The 21,890-nt window shown below is 42.5% G+C and overlaps 1 protein-coding gene across 1 annotated transcript; it reads right to left on the minus strand.

The window, feature by feature from the left end:
• Nucleotides 1-423: 423 nt before the first annotated feature.
• On the minus strand, nt 424-21,541 carry gpr155b (G protein-coupled receptor 155b). The gene is made up of 21 exons (XM_085799156.1): nt 21,372-21,541; nt 18,978-19,170; nt 18,731-18,878; nt 17,470-17,599; nt 15,083-15,261; nt 14,829-14,981; nt 14,226-14,293; nt 12,585-12,759; nt 9,492-9,647; nt 8,321-8,404; nt 7,879-8,002; nt 7,615-7,699; nt 6,849-6,936; nt 5,164-5,398; nt 5,004-5,081; nt 3,937-4,094; nt 3,568-3,663; nt 2,428-2,492; nt 2,180-2,317; nt 932-977; nt 424-873 (listed from the first exon to the last, which is right to left on the minus strand). Exons 2-21 carry the CDS (start codon nt 19,133-19,135, stop codon nt 439-441), a joined length of 2,799 nt encoding a protein of 932 aa, XP_085655282.1. The 5' UTR covers nt 19,136-19,170; nt 21,372-21,541; the 3' UTR covers nt 424-438.
• Nucleotides 21,542-21,890: the final 349 nt, after the last annotated feature.

Raw genomic sequence — 21,890 nt, forward strand, 5'->3', positions numbered from 1 at the left:
GTTACGGGCTGCCTTGAACGCACCATAATGTCTTGTCAGCCGATGGAGTTAGCAGTCCCCGCCCTCGTCCCTACGTCACCACATTCACGCGCATCCCTTGGCTGCACACACAGAGAGGACCGCCCCTTCATGCCGTTCTCTCTCCTCATTGGATAAAACTTGTAGGATACGAGAAAAGTTTTCTCTTCGGCTCAGAGCAGAGCAGAGGGACTGACAGACCCGTGTTTCGGTCCAAACACTCTATGTAAGTGATTGCTGTCGGAAGATATAACTATTTAAGACTTATATTAACACAAAAATATCGCTTACTTCTGCTTTAATGGCAAAAAAGCCTCTTAATCTTTTCGGTTAACGGTTAATAATCGGTTAACGAGCGTCGGTTATCGGTCAGAAAAAAAATTCATCAAAATGTGCATCCCTAGTCTCAGCTTCCGGTCGTCACTTCACTTCACTTCCCTCCCGTCTCGACTCGCTCCGGCTGCGCCGCCACCGTGTCGTCGTCTCGTCCGGCTGCTGCTGCTGCTGCAGGAAGCGGAACAGCAGCGTCCTCTCGTCCCTGAAGCGGATGCGTCCGGTGCGGTGGTCCAGCACGCCGCCGCGCTGCAGCCGCACGCCGTACAGCTCGGCCTCGCGGCGCCCGGCGCACAGCAGCCGCCGCAGCAGCCAGTCCACCAGGTCGCTGCCGCGGAACACGCTCTCCATCGTCTCCGCCGCCGCCGCCACCGATGATGATGATGCTGATGGAGCGAGGTGCAGGTGCTGAGGATCGTGGGAAATCTCCGGTGGATCGTGGGTCTGGTGGATCAGAATCTGGAGATCCTGATGCGAGTGTTGTCGTCGTCGCTGCTGCTGCTCCTCCTCTTCCTCTTCCTCTTCCTCCACTCCTCCTCTTTCTCCTCCTCCTCCTCCTCCATCAAACCTGTCATTATCAGAGGAAGGATTCACCTGTCGAAGCGCTCACACTCTCACCGGAGCCACTAGAGGGCGATGGAGGAGAGGAAAAAGAAAAGGAAAAAGGGAGGGAGCAGAGGGAAGAAAAAAGGAGGTAATAATAAGGAGGAGGGAAAAGAGTGGAGAGACGTTTTTAATGTGTTAGAAGGAAGAAAAGAAAAGAACCCGAGAAAAATAAACTAAAAATCCACTGAGAGAGTTTTAGTGTCGTTAGTTTTTCTTTTTGAAATATAGTAAATAAGAACAACAGAGGTTTATAGATTCAAAACCTTTTCACACGGGGGACGAATTTTTCATGTGAGTAATTTGTAATTTGTGCGTGTGTGTGTTGTTTGTCTTTCTATGTTGCACTGTACATTTTATTGTTCATTTTTAATTTTTTGCTGTATTTCTCATTGTTTATCTTGAGTTCATGTAATTCTTCGATGATGGGAGTGGAACTTTGTACAAGCCTCCTAGGCTTCGTTCCCTCCTTGCACTGTTTTAAAATTGTGCTAAATAAATAAATCAAATCAAGTCAATATTTATGGTTTTTCATCATGAGTCCTTTCACTCAGACCGCCAATGTCACGCAGGAAAAATGTGACATAGTTTTTCTTCAAAGTGAGCTTTCGCCCGGCCAACGTTAACAAACCGCTGCTGAATACGTGAGGGAGAATCTACGAGCAGCTGTGTCAAATGGATTTGAAGGGATAGATCAACATTTTTGGCAAATTTCCTCGTTGCCCATAATCCCTCTACTACTATGACTATAGGGATTATGGCAATGGGCGAATTTGGCAAAATGTTGAACTATCCCTTTAAGGCACGACGCGTAAGCGAAGAACCACAAACTTTGGTTCATAATCGTCACGCCTGTGTCACATATTCGCATCGCCGTCAGTGTGAAGGGTTTTGATGTGAAATATTTGCTGCTGAATATTTCGCCATTTCGTGTCTTTCATGCGTCTCGTCCCCGGTGTGTACGGGCTTTAATCTCTACTCAAGTCTGTGTGTTAATGAAACAGTTAAAACATGCATTCACAGTCACAGTGAGAGATTTCTACTATTTAAATACTCGTATCTGCAAACTGCACTCAAGCAAAAGGTAAATTATATAAAATAATAACACAACATTTCCACCTTTAATGTGTAAAATAAAGATCAGATTAAACAGGAGATATGAAGCAAATCTGGTTGTTAAAAATCTAAATGGTCTATGACACACACACACATTAGCACTGCATACCTGCGTGTGTGTACGATGTCCTGCACACACTGGTCTTTGTGGTAGCGGACGAACTGGGTGCAGGTGAGTCTGACTTCCTCAGGTACGGCCGACGGACTCAAGTCCTCGCTGTCCCGGACCGGCCACAGAGCCTGCAGCCTGATAGGTCAACAAAATAAAACAAGAATTTTGAAATTGGCTTCATCCATTGTTCAGATGAACTGAGATTGTTTTGTTTTTACAGTGAAACCGTGGCCTCAGCCTCTCACCTCTTCTTGAACGGTAAGATGATCAGGTGTCTGTCCAGACCGAAGATCCCGAAGGACAAGAAACCCTGAGAGACACAGAGACAGAGAGGAGACAGATGAGTCAATGTACACACCTGGAAACACACACACTAGCACACACTAGGCCAGAGGAAGATCAACATATTTTTTAGAAAGAGTAACTGGTTGAAATAAACCTTTACCAAATAATTTATAATATATTTTAAAATCTCTTTTATGGAAGAAAATACACTAAATCCACTTAAACAGCTCAACAGCGCCGCCTGCAGGAAGGTGGGGGCTTAGGGGAGGACGGAGGGCTTCTGTCCTCCTCTAGACGCCTCGGGGCGGGATCTCCTTCCAGCATTTAGGATTTTTTCATGCTGATCTGTGATTGGCTAAGACACGTAAAATGACGCGCTAAGGGAGGACGTCCTCCATTACCAATCAGCAACCAGAACACAAGATTGACATCAGGTTGGTCCAATGACAGTTCTCCAGCTCCCCTTGGTTACTGTTGCTATGTGCGCCAAACTTTCACTCCCAGCCGTGCTGCTCATGCTGCTCCTAGCTCAAGAAATACAGAGTTTTCAGCGATATTGCATCGATTTTAAAGGAAATATCAGCAGATTTCTGGATAAACTGTTGGGAGATATCAGAAAGAAGCATTCAGGAGGTACCAGTAAGGAGAAGTGACAGCGTGTGGCGGTCAACAGTACTGACGGTAAACTCACTCACCCATAAAAGACGTGCTAACCAACCTGCTTAGGGCATGTTGGGCTCTTGGTGAAGCGGTTAGCATTGTCGCCTCTGGTGCAGGGTACCTGGGTTCAAAACCAGCTTAGGGCAAGTCACTGAACAACTTTTTTTTTTTTTCTTTTTTTTTTACATCCCACATCCATGATAAATGCTCTGTCTTTTCATTAGGCCTGTGTTAATCTGAAAAAAGTAAGATTGAATAAAATTATGTTGTTTTTAAGAAATCTTGTAAGACATTGTTTTACTGTTTAATTTTCATTGAATATAAGAAAGTAGGGGTAAGTAGTCAACTAAAATAACATGACGCTGTGGACTGGTGTTCCTCCTGTCCTCCCCAATTTTTTCAGTCACCAGCCGCCACTGATACACAGACACTACACACACCTGTCCGTAGTTTGCCACGGCGCAGAAGAACTGCAGCTCCAGGTAAAGCCTCCCTGGGTCTTTGTTGAACAGCCACCACAGGCAGCTGGACAGGTTCTGCAGAGACACCAACGGACCAATCAGAACACAGCGGTTTTTGAGTCGACATAAAACATGATGCAACTCACATTTTATCCGGCAAAGAACTGTTTCCATCACAATTTGTCACATAAACTTTGTATCGATCAAGAGAAAATCCGATGAAATCGAACGTATTAATGATATTTATGACATTTAATCGAATTTTATTGTTTCCATGAAGCATTTTTAATTGGATATTGCTTAATGGGAATAAAAACGTGGTTAGTGTGGTGACGTCATCGTCCTCACCGCCAGCAGGCTGACGCTGAGCAGCAGACACAGCAGGACGTGTCGGACCGTCTGCTTCTCGTCGGGCGGCTGCTGGCCGGGCGGCGGCAGGTTGAGCGGCTGCTCCGAGGAGGAGGCGGAGCTCTGCTGCAGGCCGTCACACAGCGCCCCACTGAGGCCTGGAGGGGAAATACACGTTACTACACACAGCACACAGCGCCCCACTGAGGCCTGGAGGGAAAACTACACGTTACACACAGCACACAGCGCCCCACTGAGGCCTGGAGGGGAAATACACGTTACACACAGCACACAGCGCCCCACTGAGGCCTGGAGGGGAAATACACGTTACACACAGCACACAGCGCCCCACTGAGGCCTGGAGGGGAAATACACGTTACTGCTGCAATACAACAGCAGGACGACTGGGGAGACCTAAGTTGTCTCTTATCATTATAACATGTAAGAAATATATAAAGTAATATTAGTACATGCACATGTTTCAAATATACAGTATCTATATACAGAATTTTAATTTCCAATAGTATACCGGTACATTTATTTAAGTATATGCGTTTATTAAATACTTTAAAATGTTTTTCTTATTATTTCTCATTCATTTTAAACATTTCTCTCTCTATATATATATATTTATGTATCATATGTCAACAATATAAGCTACCATACCGCTAAACACATGTTTCAATATATGACGTTATTCCAATTTCTTAAGGATTTTATTTTTCCATCTGTCATATTCAGAAATTTCATGTATCATAGAATATAAAACAAAATAAAAATATGTTTTAGTTATTTATCTTGACTAATGATCAACTGTGATAATCACTGCTGAAACTTTTGTGTTTAAAGTCCATTTTTAATTTTTCTACTTGACTGTGCAGATTTCTGCTGTTATATGTATATATATACTATATTTTATATAAGTTTTATTCTACAGAAGGAAACATGTGAACTTCCCTCTGCTCCACTCTCTAAATAAGATCATTAACATGAAACTAAACTTAGACCGTTTTTTTGGGGGGAAGTAAATTTTGGAAAACAAAAGAAGAAAAGATAAATCTTGTTACCTGCGTTGTTTGTGTGATCCCGTTGTGTACTGGCGATCATGTCGGGTAAAGACTGGAGCGGAGAGAAACTGTGGATATCTGACAACACAACAACACAACACAAAAGTGAACTGGATCGTCGGCCTCAGAGTCGTTCATGTCATCTAAAGCCGTGTCGTACCTGAGTTGTTGATGCTGCCGGCCGGTGAGTCCACAGGCGGCGTGTGTTGTTGTGGTTGTGACTGCAGTGAGTCCTCCAGACCAGCGGGGGGCCTCAGCTCCTCGCCGACGCCCATCACGCCGGCTCGGCTCAGCGCCTGGTAGCCGCTCTCCTCCCGGGCGCCCTGACTCAGACCCATCAGGGAGATCGCTCCCAGCAGCAGGCTGACGGCCAGAACCACGGCCGAGCAGATGATCTGATGGAGAACACACACAGAGATTTACTCACAGATTCAACATCTGTTAAGTTTTCAAAGCGCAGAGTTCAAGACAACTCCGAAGTCGGAAAAAAACGAGCTCAGAGTTGTCAAAATTGAATTGATCAGCGTCGAACTCGGACATTACAGGTCGGAAACTCGGTTCTCAGAGGTTTTAGCTCCTCCGACTTTCCAACTTGACGTCACAACAACATCAAAACATGGCGGCCCGTGTCTTAAACGGTTAGAATTTAGACATTTGAAGTTATTTGTTGAGGTTTTAATGCAAATTTTTTGTGTATTATTGCAGTAGCCTATATGGAATACGTTTATATTAAGCTGTGATTGTTGTATTGTGTGAAATTGCGGTCCTCATATGTGACAGAAATAACGTTTAACTGTTATCAAGGCTATAACGTTATATGTGCACTCATCTCCTCTTCATTTGCCTCCAAAACAAACATCATTTACTGCTGCATATATTTTTCGTATTCAGCGATGAGCCACAATACGCCAAACTTCCTTCGGGTATCCATGTTTTTTCTCTTCCGAGTTCCTGCAGCGTGAAGGCAATGATGTCGGAAGTCGGAAATTTCCGAGTTGGGAATTCCGACCTCTGAGTTGTCTTGAACGCAGCATTACTCACAGATTCAACGTCAAACAAGTTTTCAAAGCGCTACAGTGGAAGAGGTCGTGAGGTCTCGGACACATGTTACGGAGGATTCATGAGGTTAAGACTCGACTGTCTGCATCTATACTGAGCTTCTTCTTTATTTATAACACTAGATTTAGTTCCTTTTCTCACCACAGAAACAAAATTAAATGTTAAATTAAAAGAGCTGTAACACAAGGAAAAAAAAAAAAAGAGGAAGTTGGAGTAAAATGAAAATGAAACAAAAATAATTATGTTATAAATAATAATTTGCCTTTTCTATCTATCTATCTATCTATCTATCTATCTATCTATCTATCTATCTATCTATCTATCTATCTATCTATCTATCTATCTATCTATCTAAAAATATTACAGAAAGTAAAAGCAGAAGTAAAAAGTAAATTTATTTCTCTGCTTCCTCAGTGTGATTCAGTTTTGATAATGATGATAATTATAAACTCACTCGACAGCATTTCTCATTTCCTTTCATACAGGAAGTGTATGAAAGGAAATGTAGGGGGTATAAAGAACTATATACTTCCCCTACCCAGCAGCTTTTATTGTCAACTTTCTTTATTTAAATTTTTCTTTCATCTTATTTGAGCATTATATCTGTTTTCTTTATTTTCATGGTTAGTAAATGAGGATTTATTGCCCTTGTGTTATAGATTAAGATGTAAAAAAAAAAAAAGGTTATTTTGACCGAGGCCAGAGACTTTAGCATTTGTAGTTAGTAAAAAAAAACTACAAATAAAGAATTCAGAATAGAAACAGGAAGTGATGTGTGTCTCTAACCTGAGCTCGGCCGTAGAAGAAGGCCGAGTCCAAGGTTTCAGTCCTCTCTCCCGCTACGAGGAGACCGCCGACCATGAGGAAGGGCACGCTGCACACACACACACACAGATTATTAAAACCAAGCAAATTCCTAACATTCATTCCCTATTGTGTTATATATGTGCTGTTCCTGTCCCCTCGTCCTTTCACAATAAAAGCCTCTGAGCACAACCTGCTCGCACTGCAAAAACTCAAAATCTTACCAAGTATATTTGTCTTATTTTTAGTCAAAATGTCATTTCTAATCAAAACAAATCTCATTATACTAAAAATAAGACTCATCACATTAAAAAGTAGCTTGTTTTTAGACACTTTTTACTTCCTGCAAGCATATTTTCACTTGAAATAAGTAGAAAAATCTGATAGTGGAGCAAGTTTTTCTTTCTTATTACAAGCACCAAAAAACTTGCTTTCACTGGCAGATTTTTCTACTTATTGCAAGTGAAAATTAGTTCGAAACAAGTGAAAATGATCTAAAACCAAGTTAATTTTTAGGTGATGAGTCTAATTTTACGTGGAAAGAGATTAGTTTTGACTAGAAATGAGACATTTTGACAAGAAATAAGACAAATATTCTTGGTAAGACTTTGAGTTTTTGCAGTGATATGCAGTCTGGTCATCCTGAATATCAGAATAACTTGGATGTTAACTGTGATAAATGATAAAAAAATAAAATGTATTGATCTCTACGAGCCGGTGAATGTGTTGCTTAGAGACGGTGACGTACCCCCAGCCCAGAGTCATGAACACTCCCGGTCTGAGCCTCAACATGTCGTCTCTGTTCGTCAGAGCCAGACACAGAGGGATCAGCCCTGAAAACACACACACACACACACACGTTACAGGATATTTGTTTTCCGAGCATTCCTGTTAAAATACTTTATTTTATCTTTATCAATCGCCCCAAAATGTTAGCACGTTGGATATCGGCAGAAACAGAAACAGAAACCACAGTCGTTCATCCCCAGATTGTGAACACAGACAGACTCACCGGTCCAGATGTAGGTGCTGTACAGAGAGCCGTAGAGCAGAGTGAAGGTGAGGATTTTGCCGAGCAGATTGTCCTCTTGTTTCACCAGGAAGTTCCACAGGATCATACTGACACACACCAGGAACTAGAAGTACAGACGATGGATCAATAATTTTTTCTTTTTGGTTTTTCAGCTTGCTCAGTTCATACAAGCTTTATTAATTTACTTGTATTCATGACTATCCATCCACACTGCGCAATATCTCCAACCAAACAACATTTTTCTCTATTTAAACAATATTTTGTACATAACAGACAGTACATATTTTTGTTTTCTATATATTTTTGTACATTACTAAGTCTTTACATGTCCTCCTGTACTTCTATGCTACTGTTGCAGTTGAATTTCCCACTGGCAACTGGAAACTAAAAGGCGTGAATGAAGTTGTAACTGCAGACTGACCTGAGCCAGGAAAAGGTTTAAGGCAAACAGGTGAGGAAGTCTGTTAAACTTCCTGCTGAGTAACATCACTGCGATGGTCCAGACCTGAGAGGAGACACAAACACAAACACAAACACACATCACACACTTTGAATTCTGTTTATTTATTTATTTTTACAGGGATAGTTCAACATTTTGGCAAATTGGCCCATTGCCATAATCCCGGCGAGCTGCTCAGAGCTACGCTACAGAGGCTCATGGGATTTCTTGGTTTCCCTCATCAAACTCATCAAATACACAATCCAACAACTCCACAACGCTCTGGTGGACAAGTTGTGACCTGCACATTCACCACGCTATGAGATAATAACACAACGTTACCAGACAGAGTTGTTTTAGAGGTAAATACAGAGACTGCTTGATGAAAAACTGTCCCTGAAGGCAACGTGCATCAGTGGTTTTGCATGAATTTCCCTCTTGTGGAGTTGTGGAGTTGTTGGATTGTGTATTTGTGATGACTTTGATGAGGGAAACCAAGAAATCCCATGAGCCTCCGTAGCGTAGCTCTGAGCAGCTCACGGCTCTGCTCCGCCGTTCTAAAAACACCTTGCACCGACAACAGGGTTTATACAGGAATCTTGAAGTTAATTCTAATACCTTTTGAAGACTTTTTCAAGACCTTCTCAATATTTTTCAATACCTCACCGCCACTTCAAGCTGCAACCATTTATTCATGTGACACTTATCAACTTATCAACAACAGGATAATAGATAAAAGGCTAAGTTTATCAAAAAAAAAACACTGCTCCACTCTCAAAAAACCAAAGCAACAATCTTCTTTTCTTTTTTTATGTACTGGTCCATCTTTGTTTTTTAATAAAATGAATAAATTCACACACTTTCACAATGTTTTTTAGGACAAACTCTTGGACAGCTAATTCAGAAAAAATACCTTCAAAATTTAAGACGTTATAAAGTCGTGAAAAGACTTTTTAATACTTTTTAAGGGTCTTAATTTTCCCCAAATTGATTTATCACCTTTTAATACTTTTCAAGACTCCGCGGATACCCTGGACAATTAAAGGTAACAAACCTACTGCTATGACTATAGGGATTATGGCACAATGGGCCAGTTTGCCAAAATGTTGGACTATCCCTTTAAAGAATCTAACCAGGTGTGGAGATGTCTCACCAGAGCGAGGAGGCTGACGATGCTGATGTTGAAGCTGACGTTCTCCAGCTCCGTCACCAGAGGCGTGGGGTCCATCAGGGGGATGGTCAACAACCAGGCCGACACGTACATGATGGGCGCCGACAGAAACGTGCTGATCACCATCCCTGACGTCACCTGCAGACAGAAACACATGGAAAGAGGATGTGATGTTTTCCTGGTGTGAAGTAGTAGGGATTAGAGCACTGGAAAAGAGAGTAATGACACGCATTGGTCCAATGGAAGCGCCTCCTGGTGGAGGAATATGGGTTTTGCAAAAGCACCCAAGAACTGACATCTCTGCATTGTTGGTGAATGAGCAAGTGTGGTGTTTTCAATAATTTAAGGACATTTATAGATCACCCACGTTAATAGCATCATTGAGGACCCTTTACAGATAAACATTAACACATAGGCCAGTAAAAAAAAAAAAATTGTTGTCTACATTAATGTTTCAATCTACATTTTGTAATAAACAAATTATAAGTATAATTTGATATGACCAAGACACCTAAAAACAAAAACACGGCCGTTTTCATCAATTTACAAGCAAGTGGGCAACACACATACATTGGAGTGAATGAGTTTTCTGGGCGCTTTTGCAACACCCATATCCTGCCACTCGGGGCGCAAAACCCTTACCACGGGAGTCGTTACTCTCTTTTCCAGTGCTCTAGTAGGGATGGCTATCGATACCGAATGCTCTACTTTTATCGGTACCAACAGAATTCCCACCTAAGTACCGAGCATCGATTCACATGAAGTCAAACGGTTCCACATTTCGCGTTATGGCATCAGCGTCTCTCTCTCTCGTCCGTCATTTGAAATGAGAAGCGATACCGAAGGATACCGGTACCGACTGAAAAACAGCCAATCTGTCGCTTAAAAATAAAAGCACGGACTGAGAATCGGTAGCGGAGAATATTATACATACACCCGGCGGTTAATTGGGACCGGTGGTAAATTGGGAGTCGGCCATTATTTGAAGTTTTACGGTAGTCATCTAATCTATTGTTTTGTCTGAAGAAACGTTCGCTTTTTTCCTGTTGCAGAAGGAGAAACATGGAGAGACTCCTACAGCCATCAGAAAGTTCTGTGTGAAACTCTGTCAAATAAAAAACAAATGAGCACAAACTCTCCAAGGTGCCGACTTTGATGAGAAGCTACCGGAGAATATGGACATATTGACGAGAGGAGACTTCGTCCTCGTTTTGATGTGCTCTCATTCTGTGACGAGGACTTAATTGAACAGTACCGGCGTTGTGATGAGAAGTACCTGCAAAATAGGCCTGGGACGATAATCAATAAATCAATTAATCGCACGATAAATGAAAATGAACTCGAACTCCGGCCTCGCTAAATCGCCATGTGCATGCGCACGTATTTGTTTTCCTGGTCTCTGGCCTCCAACCAGGCTGGATGACAAGAGGCTTCACTCTGTGCATCGGTCTCAGCACCTGGGCCATTTGTTTTGCAGAATGAAAGGAGTGAACCCTCTTTTCAGTCATCCAGGATCTTTGTTTCCCAGAATGCATTTGGCAGCAACCGGCAGCGCTAGCTATACAGTTAAGCAGCTAAAAGCTATTTTACAGTAATTCTCGCTGCAGCGCTGTTAACACGTCACTTTTTAAAGTTTTAATATTTTTTCATGCCAGAAAGTCACAGTTTAGAGCCCCAGTCTGTGGTCAGTTTATCCACATATCGCCTGTTAGGAGATTTCCTCCGACGTTTTTGGAGCTAATGTGGTAGCAGCGAGCAGGAGGAGCGGGGCTTCCCACAGTCTGCAGCCGTCTGCAGCAGCTCACGGGCCGGTCAACCTCCGTCATTGGGGGAGCAAACGATTAAGAAAACTTATCAGCAGGTTTTTAGAGGTTTACCGCCGGCTGGTTTAATACTTTTTAGGAGATAAATGCTAGTCTCATTGATGAAATCTTACATCCGTGGAAGTCATATTAGTTTGTTTGAATGAAAAGTGGAGCTTCAGGTGTGTAACGTTATTGGACAGAAGAGCTGCACTGTACTGTTTATTATTTTTTGTTTATTTTATTTATTTAGGATAGTAGCTATATAAGTTATTGTCATTCCAATTACAATGGTTAAAAAAAAATACTCATGAGAAATAAAAGTGTATCGCATTTAAAAGGGTCTACTTGCATTATTATGAAATATTATTATTATATTAGTGGTTAATTTGTTCTCAAAAAAATGTGTCAATAATATCGTTTATCGTCAATAATTTGTGGGACAATATATCGTCCAGCAAAATGTATTATCGTCCCAGGCCTACTGCAAAATATTTTTTGTATTAACGCCCATCCCAAATAAACGCCAGATCAAACAGTGTTTTTCTGGTTGCAAATATAGCCTCCCCCAACACAAACAAATAACCTTAAACAAATCGAAAAGGGCGTCTCGAGACATTAAAGACGGCGAGGACCGACAAGACGCCTCTCGGCTGGTTGCTCCTGCCCGGTCTGTCCACTCCTCTCAAACGCACTTCAGTTGTTGTACACCGGCACCGTCTCGGGTCAAATGTGAAAGGTTTCCATCCCACGTTGTGAAGGTGTGAAGGGAGACAACTCACCACCTCCAGCTCCACGTTTTAGCAGTATTTTTTTTTAAATATACCAATGTTCATTAATATGCGCTGTCCCTATTCAAATAAAATGTAATTATTATTAACTCTCCAAAAATAGAAGGTTCAAAAGAGTGTTCTGCTAGAACAAAACATGCTGTATTCAAATGAGGATAACTAAAAAATGGAACATGCTACGAACTCACTTTCTTTCCTGGTGAAAGTAGAGAGTCTCCCCTTTCATTTGAGATATTCTGTGTCATTTTAGTCATAGCACAACATATTCTGTGGCTGTTTGAAAAGTAGTAAAAATCATCAAAAGTGCTGGCACTGGCTGTACACTGAGGGAAAAAACTCTGACAGTGAATGAGTTAAAAGGCTGAGGAGTTGTGATGTTGTTGATAGATAAATATTCAAATTAAGAAGGTTTGACTTTTTTTTTGTAGACAAAATGCCTTTAATTACCACACATACACACAAAAAGTACCAAAAACACTCACCACCTCCAGCTCCACGTTGTAGTGGCCGGCGTAGATGGCCACGCTGGGCGCCGTGGGGAAGACGCCGTAGAGGAAGGCGAAGTTGGACAGACTGGTGTGGTTGGCGCTGGTGCTGTTGGTCTCTCCCGCGTCCAGGATGTCCACCATGTCTTTACAGACCAGCGGCATCACCAGGCTAAAGGCAGAAGGTCACATGATGACAACGAGGACGAGGCTTTTCACCTCCCATTCATTCTCTATGGGGATTTTTTTTTTGCAGTTTTTCATGAGTTATGTCGCGAAAAATGTGTATTCTGTAGTGAAAAGTAATAGCAGGGTCCAAAACTAACACTCGCCACTCGCCAATTACGGGTAGATTTTGTCTCTGGCTGGTAAATTTTTAAGACCACTCGCCACTCTGGCGAGTTATTTTTTACAGACGAAAATTTCATTTTTTCGTTACTGGTGGAGAACGATGCTGGTATGTTGTTTCCTGACAGAGTAATGTGTCTTTCCAGCAGAGACGATCTTTGGTCAGGTATGCGCGTCACGCCGTCATTCACAGCGTTGAGGTGGATAACTGTTGTTACTGTCGTACCCGTTTGTGTGGTTTAGCGCGCCCAGTAAAAAATGCTCTCATTGCTTGAGTGATCAGCTCCGGTGACCGCGGCGCTGACTGTTTATCCCCGTATTAATTAAACCCAGACGCGGCCCGACACACGGTGCTGAAGCACGGACCAGCGCGGTCCAACTTTTAATTCTCGGTCCAGACTCCGAACCCGCGCATCTGATTAGGTTGGTTGGACACACGTCAATCGCTCTGGTCGGACCTCACCGCTGAGAACATGTGTGTGCGCGCCCGCCTGTTTGTTTGTGTGCGTGTGTGTGTGTGAGAGAGAGAATCAAAACTACATTACCCCCCCCACACACACACACACTCTGAGAGCAGACAGGAAAGACAGTAGAGCAGTGTTTTTCAACCTTGGGATCAGGACCCCATGTGGGGTCGTCTAGAATTCAGATGGGGTCGCCTTAAATGTCTAGTATTTGAAAAAAAAGAAATTACTGATAAAAATATATTTTAAACTAATTATTATTCTTTAAAAAATATATGATTAAAAACACCACACACAATCCTAAACAACTGTAAGAGAGAGAGAGATTTTTGAACTAATGATAGTTCATTTGTTTATATTCTGTCTGTTCAGCAGGTGGTGGTGGGATTCATAATGGATTAGAATTATAAGTGTATCTAAAAAAAAAATGGATTTTTACACCTATTTTGAATTTTACTCGAAGACAAATAGAAATACTTTCCCCCCCTCAACAAATACAAATACCGGATGCTTTGCACACCCCTAATTGCTAGTATTAGTGCATACTACTAAAATATTGATTGAGAATCGCATATAAGACCCAAATGACACGCTAAATAATACTGACAGACAGCATTTAAACGCAATTTTTAGTTGGTTGGCTGGTAAAATATCTGCCTGGCTGGTAAAAGTGAAAAAGTTAGTTTTGGACCCTGGTAATAGCACAACAATCCCGATCAAAACACATGTATTCATATATAATTAACCTGGGTCCTCTCTCAATATCCAACACACAGACACACACAGACACACACAGACACACACACACACACACAGATGCACTTACAGTTTGGCTGTGATGAGGAGAATCAAGGCGACTCCAGTGTCTCTGGTTAATTTTCTAAGTTGGCCGACCTGCCACAAAACACAGAATATCTCACACTGATCAGTTCCTCCATCTTGTTAAAGGGATAGTTCAACATTTTGGAAAATTGGCCCATTGCCATAATCCCTATAGTCATAGCAGTACCTTTAATTGTCGGTGCAAGCTATTTTTAGAACGGCGGAGCAGAGCCGTGAGCTGCTCAGAGCTACGCTACGGAGGCTCATGGGATTTCTTGGTTTCCCTCATCAAACTCATCAAATACACAATCCAGCAACTCCACAACGCTCTGGTGGACAAGTTGTGACCTGCACATTCACCACGCTATGAGATAATAACACAACGTTACCAGACAGAGTTGTTGAGACTGTTGATGAAAAACTGTCCCTGAAGGCAACGCACATCAGCGGTTTTGCATGAATTTCCCCCCTTAAACTATAGGGATTATGGCAATGGGTCAATTTGCCAAAATGTTGAACTATCCCTTTAAAAGTGTCATCAATATAACTATAAATTTACAAAGTATCTTAACACCAAGCAGCTTTAAAACTAATAAGTTAAACTCACCATCGTGAGGCCGAGGTAAAACAAGGCTGCTCCTCCGAAGGAGTTGGCGAGGCCGTCGATGAACTCTGACAGCACGGCGGGAATACGCTGGCCCAGAGCGAAGTGGGAGACGATTCCCACCATCACCATGAAAACTATCGGGTTCTTCAACACCTGCACGGGTCACAGGAAGTGTTTCAGGCTTCAACAGGAAATGTTTCTGACTTAAGACTAACTAACTAACTAACTAACTAACTCCTGGTTATGCTGGTTACCTGTAAGACTACAACTCCCAGGATGCTTAGCGTGCTGTGCTGTGCGTGGCTGGCCTGCCTCCACTTCTGCACCTCACACAGAGCGAAGCCGATGGGGTTGAGGAGCATGAGGGAGACCGGGGCGACCAGATAGATGTACTGGAGGTATTCTGGGTAAGTGCTGCGATACAAAGCATCGACTGGAAGGAGAGAGAGAGAGAGAGATGCATCCTCTTTGTTTATATTATATATATTACATTGTTTATATTATATATTGGCTGAATATGAATGTATTTAGGTCTGGAAATGGGTGTATGTAGGTTTTTGAATAGATTTCTATATTTGTTTTCATATAGAGGGATTACCAGCCTACGTCACTGACGTTCTACTGCGCATGTCGCCTGCAGAAAGAGAGCAGCAAGAGCCGTGATCATGTCTTTTTGTGCTGTTAGTTGCACTAATTGCAGGGTTTCCCGCAGCGCTTTCCTGTTAAGGCGGCCGCCTTAACAACAAAGAGCTGCCGCCTAAACTAACATCTTAAAAAAAAAAAAAAGTAGCGATATTCGCCGCCGCCGCCGCCGCCCCCCCCCCCCCCCGTCGGACGATGGCCGCATCCTCTCACACACATACACACCACAGAGAAGCGCGCACGCATAACAGCAGCGCGTGTTGAAAGCGAATACGGCACGGTGCGTCCCCCCCGTCGATCGCCCCCCCCCCCGTCAACAGATCTCCGAGCTATCCCCCCCCCCCCCCCCCGTCAACAGATCTCCGCGTTACCCCCCCCCCCGTCAACAGATCTCCGCATTACCCCCCCCCCGTCAACAGATCTCCGCGTTATCCCCCCCCCGTCAACAGATCTCCGCGCTACCCCCCCCCCCGTCAACAGATCTCCGCGTTACCCCCCCCCCGTCGACAGGTCAGACACCACCTTAACTAACAAATTTTCTGGGGGAAACACTGAATTGTTTTGATAAAAATAACCAAAACGCGCAAAATTTACAGAATACCGTCAACTCGCACCCCTTTCAAGGCAACAAGAGAGAAAATAGTACATTGGCGATTCATTTCGAGCAATATAACGTGTTAGATACGTTGGTTTGAATGGTGATAAAGCTAAATGCCCACAGGCACAGCTGTAACTGCAGCGAATTGAGTTGTGAAATGTTTACTACGACAGTGACTGAAGACAAGGTCACATACTAATGGAAAGCAAGCTGACATTAATTAACGTTAAGCTATATTGTTTTAAATTACCGGTACATACTCAGTGGTGCACGTAACGTTACAGTTACGTTATGCAGTTGCTCCAGACTTTAGACAGGTCCGTCCTCTTCCCTCGTCTCTGACCAGGCAGCAGCTCAGTCCTCACAGCCACTGAGTTTTGTAATCGTGTATTTTCCTGAACATGATTGTCTGTTAAATATCTGTAGGTAACGCAAGGGATGCACAGTGTTGTTTTTACCGCTGACCGACGCCGTGCTGTGAGTGTCCGTGGTTTGTCCCGTGGCTGAGTTGCCGTTGCCGCGGTACAAACTCGATCCTCCGTCCTGACGTTTTTTTTTTTCCTGCCGTTATAAAACTATAAAACCGTCTATGTATAAAACACACACTACATCAGTAGGTGATAAATTGTTGTGGTAGGCTGACAACATCGCTAGCAAACACCGCTTTGACTACACTAGATCCATGGAGGTAACCATGACAACCGGTTCTTTCTGCAGTCAGGTTGCGCACGCATCCTGATTTGTTGGTAAACAGATAATCCCTCTATATGTACAGTATATATGTATAAAAGAGGATAATATGATAAAAAGGACAAGGGGTAGGATTATATTCATATTTTACTTCTTCCTACTCCCTTTCGGGCATGTTAAGACTGTTAATGAATATATTTTATGAATTTTATTTGTTTTCTATTACAGTGGAAGCCGCTTATAGTGATCACAGATATAGTAATAAACCGCTCGTATGGATCAAAAGGATTGGGACAGGATCATTTCTATACAAATGCTGTTTAAATAATTAGTTTATAGTAATCAGTAGTAAATCCGCTTATAGTGTTTATTTTTTGGTCATTTTATGAATGAAAATATGTGCAAACACAATTGGTGTGGTTCATAATCGAGGTGCAGACGGGTGTGTTTGGAGCTGACGAGAGAAAAACTATACAAATGGCATTTTAGATGATGTTCTGCATAAAAAATGAGGTGAAATAATAAAAAAAGTCATAGTGACACATTGACTCTGGACCCACGTGACCCACTTCTGTCAGTCTCTCTTTATACTACCTTACATGTTCAAAATAAAGGCTTAATAACACTATTAATAATAATCATAATTTATAAACAAATGAAACTGAGTAGTTTCATGTCACTGCTCAGCGTTGGTGTCTGTGTTTGACTCACCTATGGGATATCCCAAGGCGAAGTCGTTGCTCTGCGTGGCGAAGATGGCGTACAGACCGGCCTTGCTGTACCTGGTGTCTGGACTGGCCACCATCAGCGTCAGCACACACACCAGCACGAACACCGTCACCTGCACACAGGAAGTCGAGTCAAAACCATCAGTTTCTCTGGTTTTACAATTTTAGGTTATGTGTTTGACTAAAATGAATGTTTTTTTTGTTTTATTCTATGAACTACTGTCAACATTTCTTCCACCATTGAAATAAAAACTATTGTAATTTAGAGCATTTATTGGCAGAAAATGGCAACTCGTCAAAAAAAAACCAAAGTATTATGTCTTTTCAGACCTTAAATAATAGTAATAATTCAAAGAAAACATGTTCAAATTCATTTTTAAACAACAGAAGATGAATTTTCTAATTTAGGAAGAGTTTATAAATCAATTTTGGTGGGATAATGTCAATGTTTAATCCCAGCAGTATCAGTGCTGTTTGGTGCTTCAGTTTATTAGTGAGTTCATTCCCATCTCCAGTAGCAAGTTTTACCAGCTCCATAGTGTTAGAGCCATTTGTACATTATAAACAAAGTGGCAAATAATTTAGATTGTGTGATATTTTTTATTTTAAGATAATAAGCAGTTCCATAGTTCATTGCAGAGTGCTTATTTAATACTATAAATGACTGCAGTTTTCTTATAGACCTATAATGTGACGTATTTGTGTTTTGGTTAATTGAGTGAAGATATGGAACTAGTTTTTGACCATGCTTGCACGGGATTATTGTTTTGTCAGCTTACTGCACAACAGAGAGAAATGTTTTTCAGTAAACCTTCTGAACGAAGAGCAAGGACTGTGGAGTTTTATTTTGAAGCACGCGTCAGTCAGCTCATTCATGTTTTTAGGGCAAATGTTTTGCACATTGTACTGTATTTCTTTTTTAGATGATTGTGGGGCGGGCCTACATCTGGGTGCAGTGTCCGTCTTATCTTATTTTATGTTTGTACCTAACTGTCTTATTATTTATCTATGTTTCACAGTCCTATGTCTTGAGTGTGAATCTCTCGCAATTGCTTTCCAATGCGGTTTTTACTGCAAATGGCAAATAAATGACAGAGAATAGATGGAGCCACACTAGCACATTAGAAGAAAAATACAAATAAATAAAAATAAGTAAAGAGAGAGGAAGAAAAGAAATAATAATCAGGATCAGGTATTAATCAGATATTGTTGGAGTGTGATGATGGAGATGAAAGGACGGCGACCTTAGCGACCAGGACGCTCCAGAGAAACGCCCAGATGACGTTTCCAAAGTCGAGCAGCACCATGTTTTTAAAGAGCAGCGCTGGAAGAGCAAACTTTGACACAAAGTTGCCCAAACCCTTGGCCTGGCTCTCTGTGATGATGTCCGCCCTGCGCACGGGAACAAACAGAGGAAACAAGAGGGGTAAAACACAAAAAATTAACAAATAAAAACCAACAAACAAACAGCGTGTACCTGCAGCCACTCACCTGCCTGCGATGTAGCCACACAGGATGATGCCGAAGCACTCAAGGAGAGCTGGGAACAGTTTGTCAATGGACATGTGGGCCCCAGCAGCGGAGCCCACAATGGCATTATGAGATATGTTCTTCCCATGGATCAGCACATAGTTGTTGGCGGTCTCCATGGTGACGACGGGCTGGCCGGGGGAATGTCAGCTCTCTGAAAAAAAAGAAAAGTACTGTAAGAAGGGAAAAGAGGCCTAGTTGGAGGGAAACAGAAACATAGAAAGACTTAAAATAAATTGCAGCATCTTGACTAAACTAAAAGGAACCAGGATTAAGTGCTTTCATCAGGGGGAACCAGCATCACGGATTTAGATTTGGGCGACGATGAAAGGAAGGAACCATGAAAAGCTGCCAAATAAGCAAAGTTCATTCGTAATACCTCGACCTGCCGTTTCAGATAAACCAGTTTTCTGGGTCATCTCAGTCAGCAGCAGTTAGTCCAGAGTCCTGGTCTTATATACTAGCTACATACATTCCCATTTCAGAGAATAAGGCTACTTTCTTTCTGTTTGGAAAATAACGCTGTGTTCACACCGGACGCAAAGCGAATTTTTCACACAACGAGATTACATACAAAGTCAATGCCAAGACGTGAATAAACACAAATTTGAGCCAGCAGCGCGAATGACGGTCTTGGCAAGATAAAAATACACGAATGCTCCGATTACGTGAAAACTCCGGGAGAAGGTGGTGAAATTTACTGAGGACCTCCAATCATATTATTAACTCAGACATGAGGGCGTTTGGTTTTTCAACCGATCTCCTCTTTTGGTGAATGTGCGAGAGTAACACGAGTTGACAGAAATACTCCCACAAGTAGAGCGAGGCAAAAACTAGGTTTAAAGGGACAACGAGGAGTTTTGGAAAAGCGAAGCGTTTTCACACTACATTTATGAGCCTCCGCACGCACCGTGAAATTCTTTGACCGGCGCAAGACAGACTCATGTTTTCATTCATCAAGAATTAAAGCAGATATCAGTGGAATGTTTTTGTTAATATAAGTCCTAAATAGTCCTATTTTCCGTCAGCAATCACTTACATGAAGTATTTCAGCCTAAACACGAGTCTCTCCGTCACTCTGCTCTGCTGTAACCCGAGGAGAAAATTTTCCTTGTGGGATACAAGTGTTATCCAATGAGGGGAGAGAACGGCATGAAGGGCTGTGTGTGCAGCCAAGGGATGCGCGTGAATGTGGTGACGTAGCACGAGGACCAATTGATGCCTGACAAGGGCGGGGGCTGCTAACTCATGGTGCGTTCAAGGAAACTCGTACTTTGTGTTTTTCCTTCCTGTGAAGTCATACCAGTTCGATCTGGTACGAGTTCACGGGTCGGAAGTTACGAGTGGCCGTTATAGGGAACTTTCACAGACAACAGGACGGTAAAAACACAAGCTATGGGTTACCTGGAACGCTACCAAGTCGTAGTTGTGACTTGAAGCTGTAACTTACGGTTTCAAAAGCCTGCCTTGAACACAGCATTAGCCGAAACGGCCGTGCCACTGATATCTGCTTTAAAGTCAGAGGTTCGAAGACGATCAGATACCGACCATAAACGGTGATTCGGCGGCGTTATTCTCATGACTCGCCGGGGAGCGTCCGCGAAACCGAAAGTAAGGAACCGCTGGTCGGCTTGCCCAGCATTTCCGCCACCACTAATAATAACAAAATAACGATAGAGACAAAACGATATATTTATCGAAAATGGGCCAATTAACAAGTGCAGGTAACATAGATTCATCCACATTAATATGAGACTTTTTTATTGTCGCGGAATTTTTCATTCTGCCGACGGAGAAACTCCTCGTTGTCCCTTTAAGATAACCGTGTAGGCAAAAACTAGGTTTATGATAACAGTGTAATATTTAGGCTCTCTTCAATCCGTTAATGTATGATTGTTTATGTTATAAGTTGTTCTAATAATAATTATATAGATATAAATATCCTATACAGTACACGGGGTGGTGGGGGCTATTTAACTGCCCAGGGCCCCTTAAATGCCAGCACCGCCCCTGATGTGTATGAACCTGAACCCACCGTTAGCTTCAGTTTCCTCCAGTCAACACCTGCTTTATTTTAACGGCGGGAGATTTTCACATATTATTATCTAACGTTAACGACACCGTAAACAAAGTGACGTTAAGGTACCACGACGTCAAAGAGCACGAGAAGCTAACGGCTGTCTTCGCGGACCGTTAGCGTTAGCCACCAGGTAGCTAAAAAATGCTAAAAACATCAGTTGGAAACACGGCGTTAGTTACCGTTAAACCTACAGGGAAACGATAATCCTCAACGCGACACATCTGGTACAAATAAATTAAACGATTAAAAAAACGACCGGAAATGCTCCCGCTCACCTCCGTCGGTTAGAGGACCATCTCTGCTCGGTAACGACCGAGATTCATCCGTGTGGTGTCCGTTGAGGTGACACTACAGTCGGTCAGTCCAGCTCCGTGTTGTCGCCGTTGGAGACTCAGTGAGTTCAGTTGCTTCTCTCTGACAGCTGCTGCTGCCCGCGAGCGGCGACGCCCTACGACGTGACTGACAGGCGGCTCGGCCAATCAGCGCCGAGATACGATTCACATTCCAGCTGTGATTGGTTGGACGGATGGAGCTCATTGGCGTGTATGTATGTGGCGCTGCTGCTGCTGCTGCATTCACGTGATAATAAGGACATCATGATTAAATCTTTTTGGATCTCATGGCTCAATTTGTTCTGCAGCAAAAGTTAACAGACAAAATGTGACCACTAAATGACATATATGGTTATTTCATCACTCATTTGATCATTACACATATTAAAAATATTTAATTATGGTTCATTGAAGCAACAGGGACAGTATATATAAGTGAAATGGGAAAAATAATTAAATATT

Source organism: Trachurus japonicus, chromosome 15, assembly GCF_045865225.1.
Source record: "Trachurus japonicus isolate A0001 chromosome 15, Traja_1.0".
In the NCBI taxonomy this organism is placed as follows: Eukaryota; Metazoa; Chordata; class Actinopteri; order Carangiformes; family Carangidae; genus Trachurus; species Trachurus japonicus.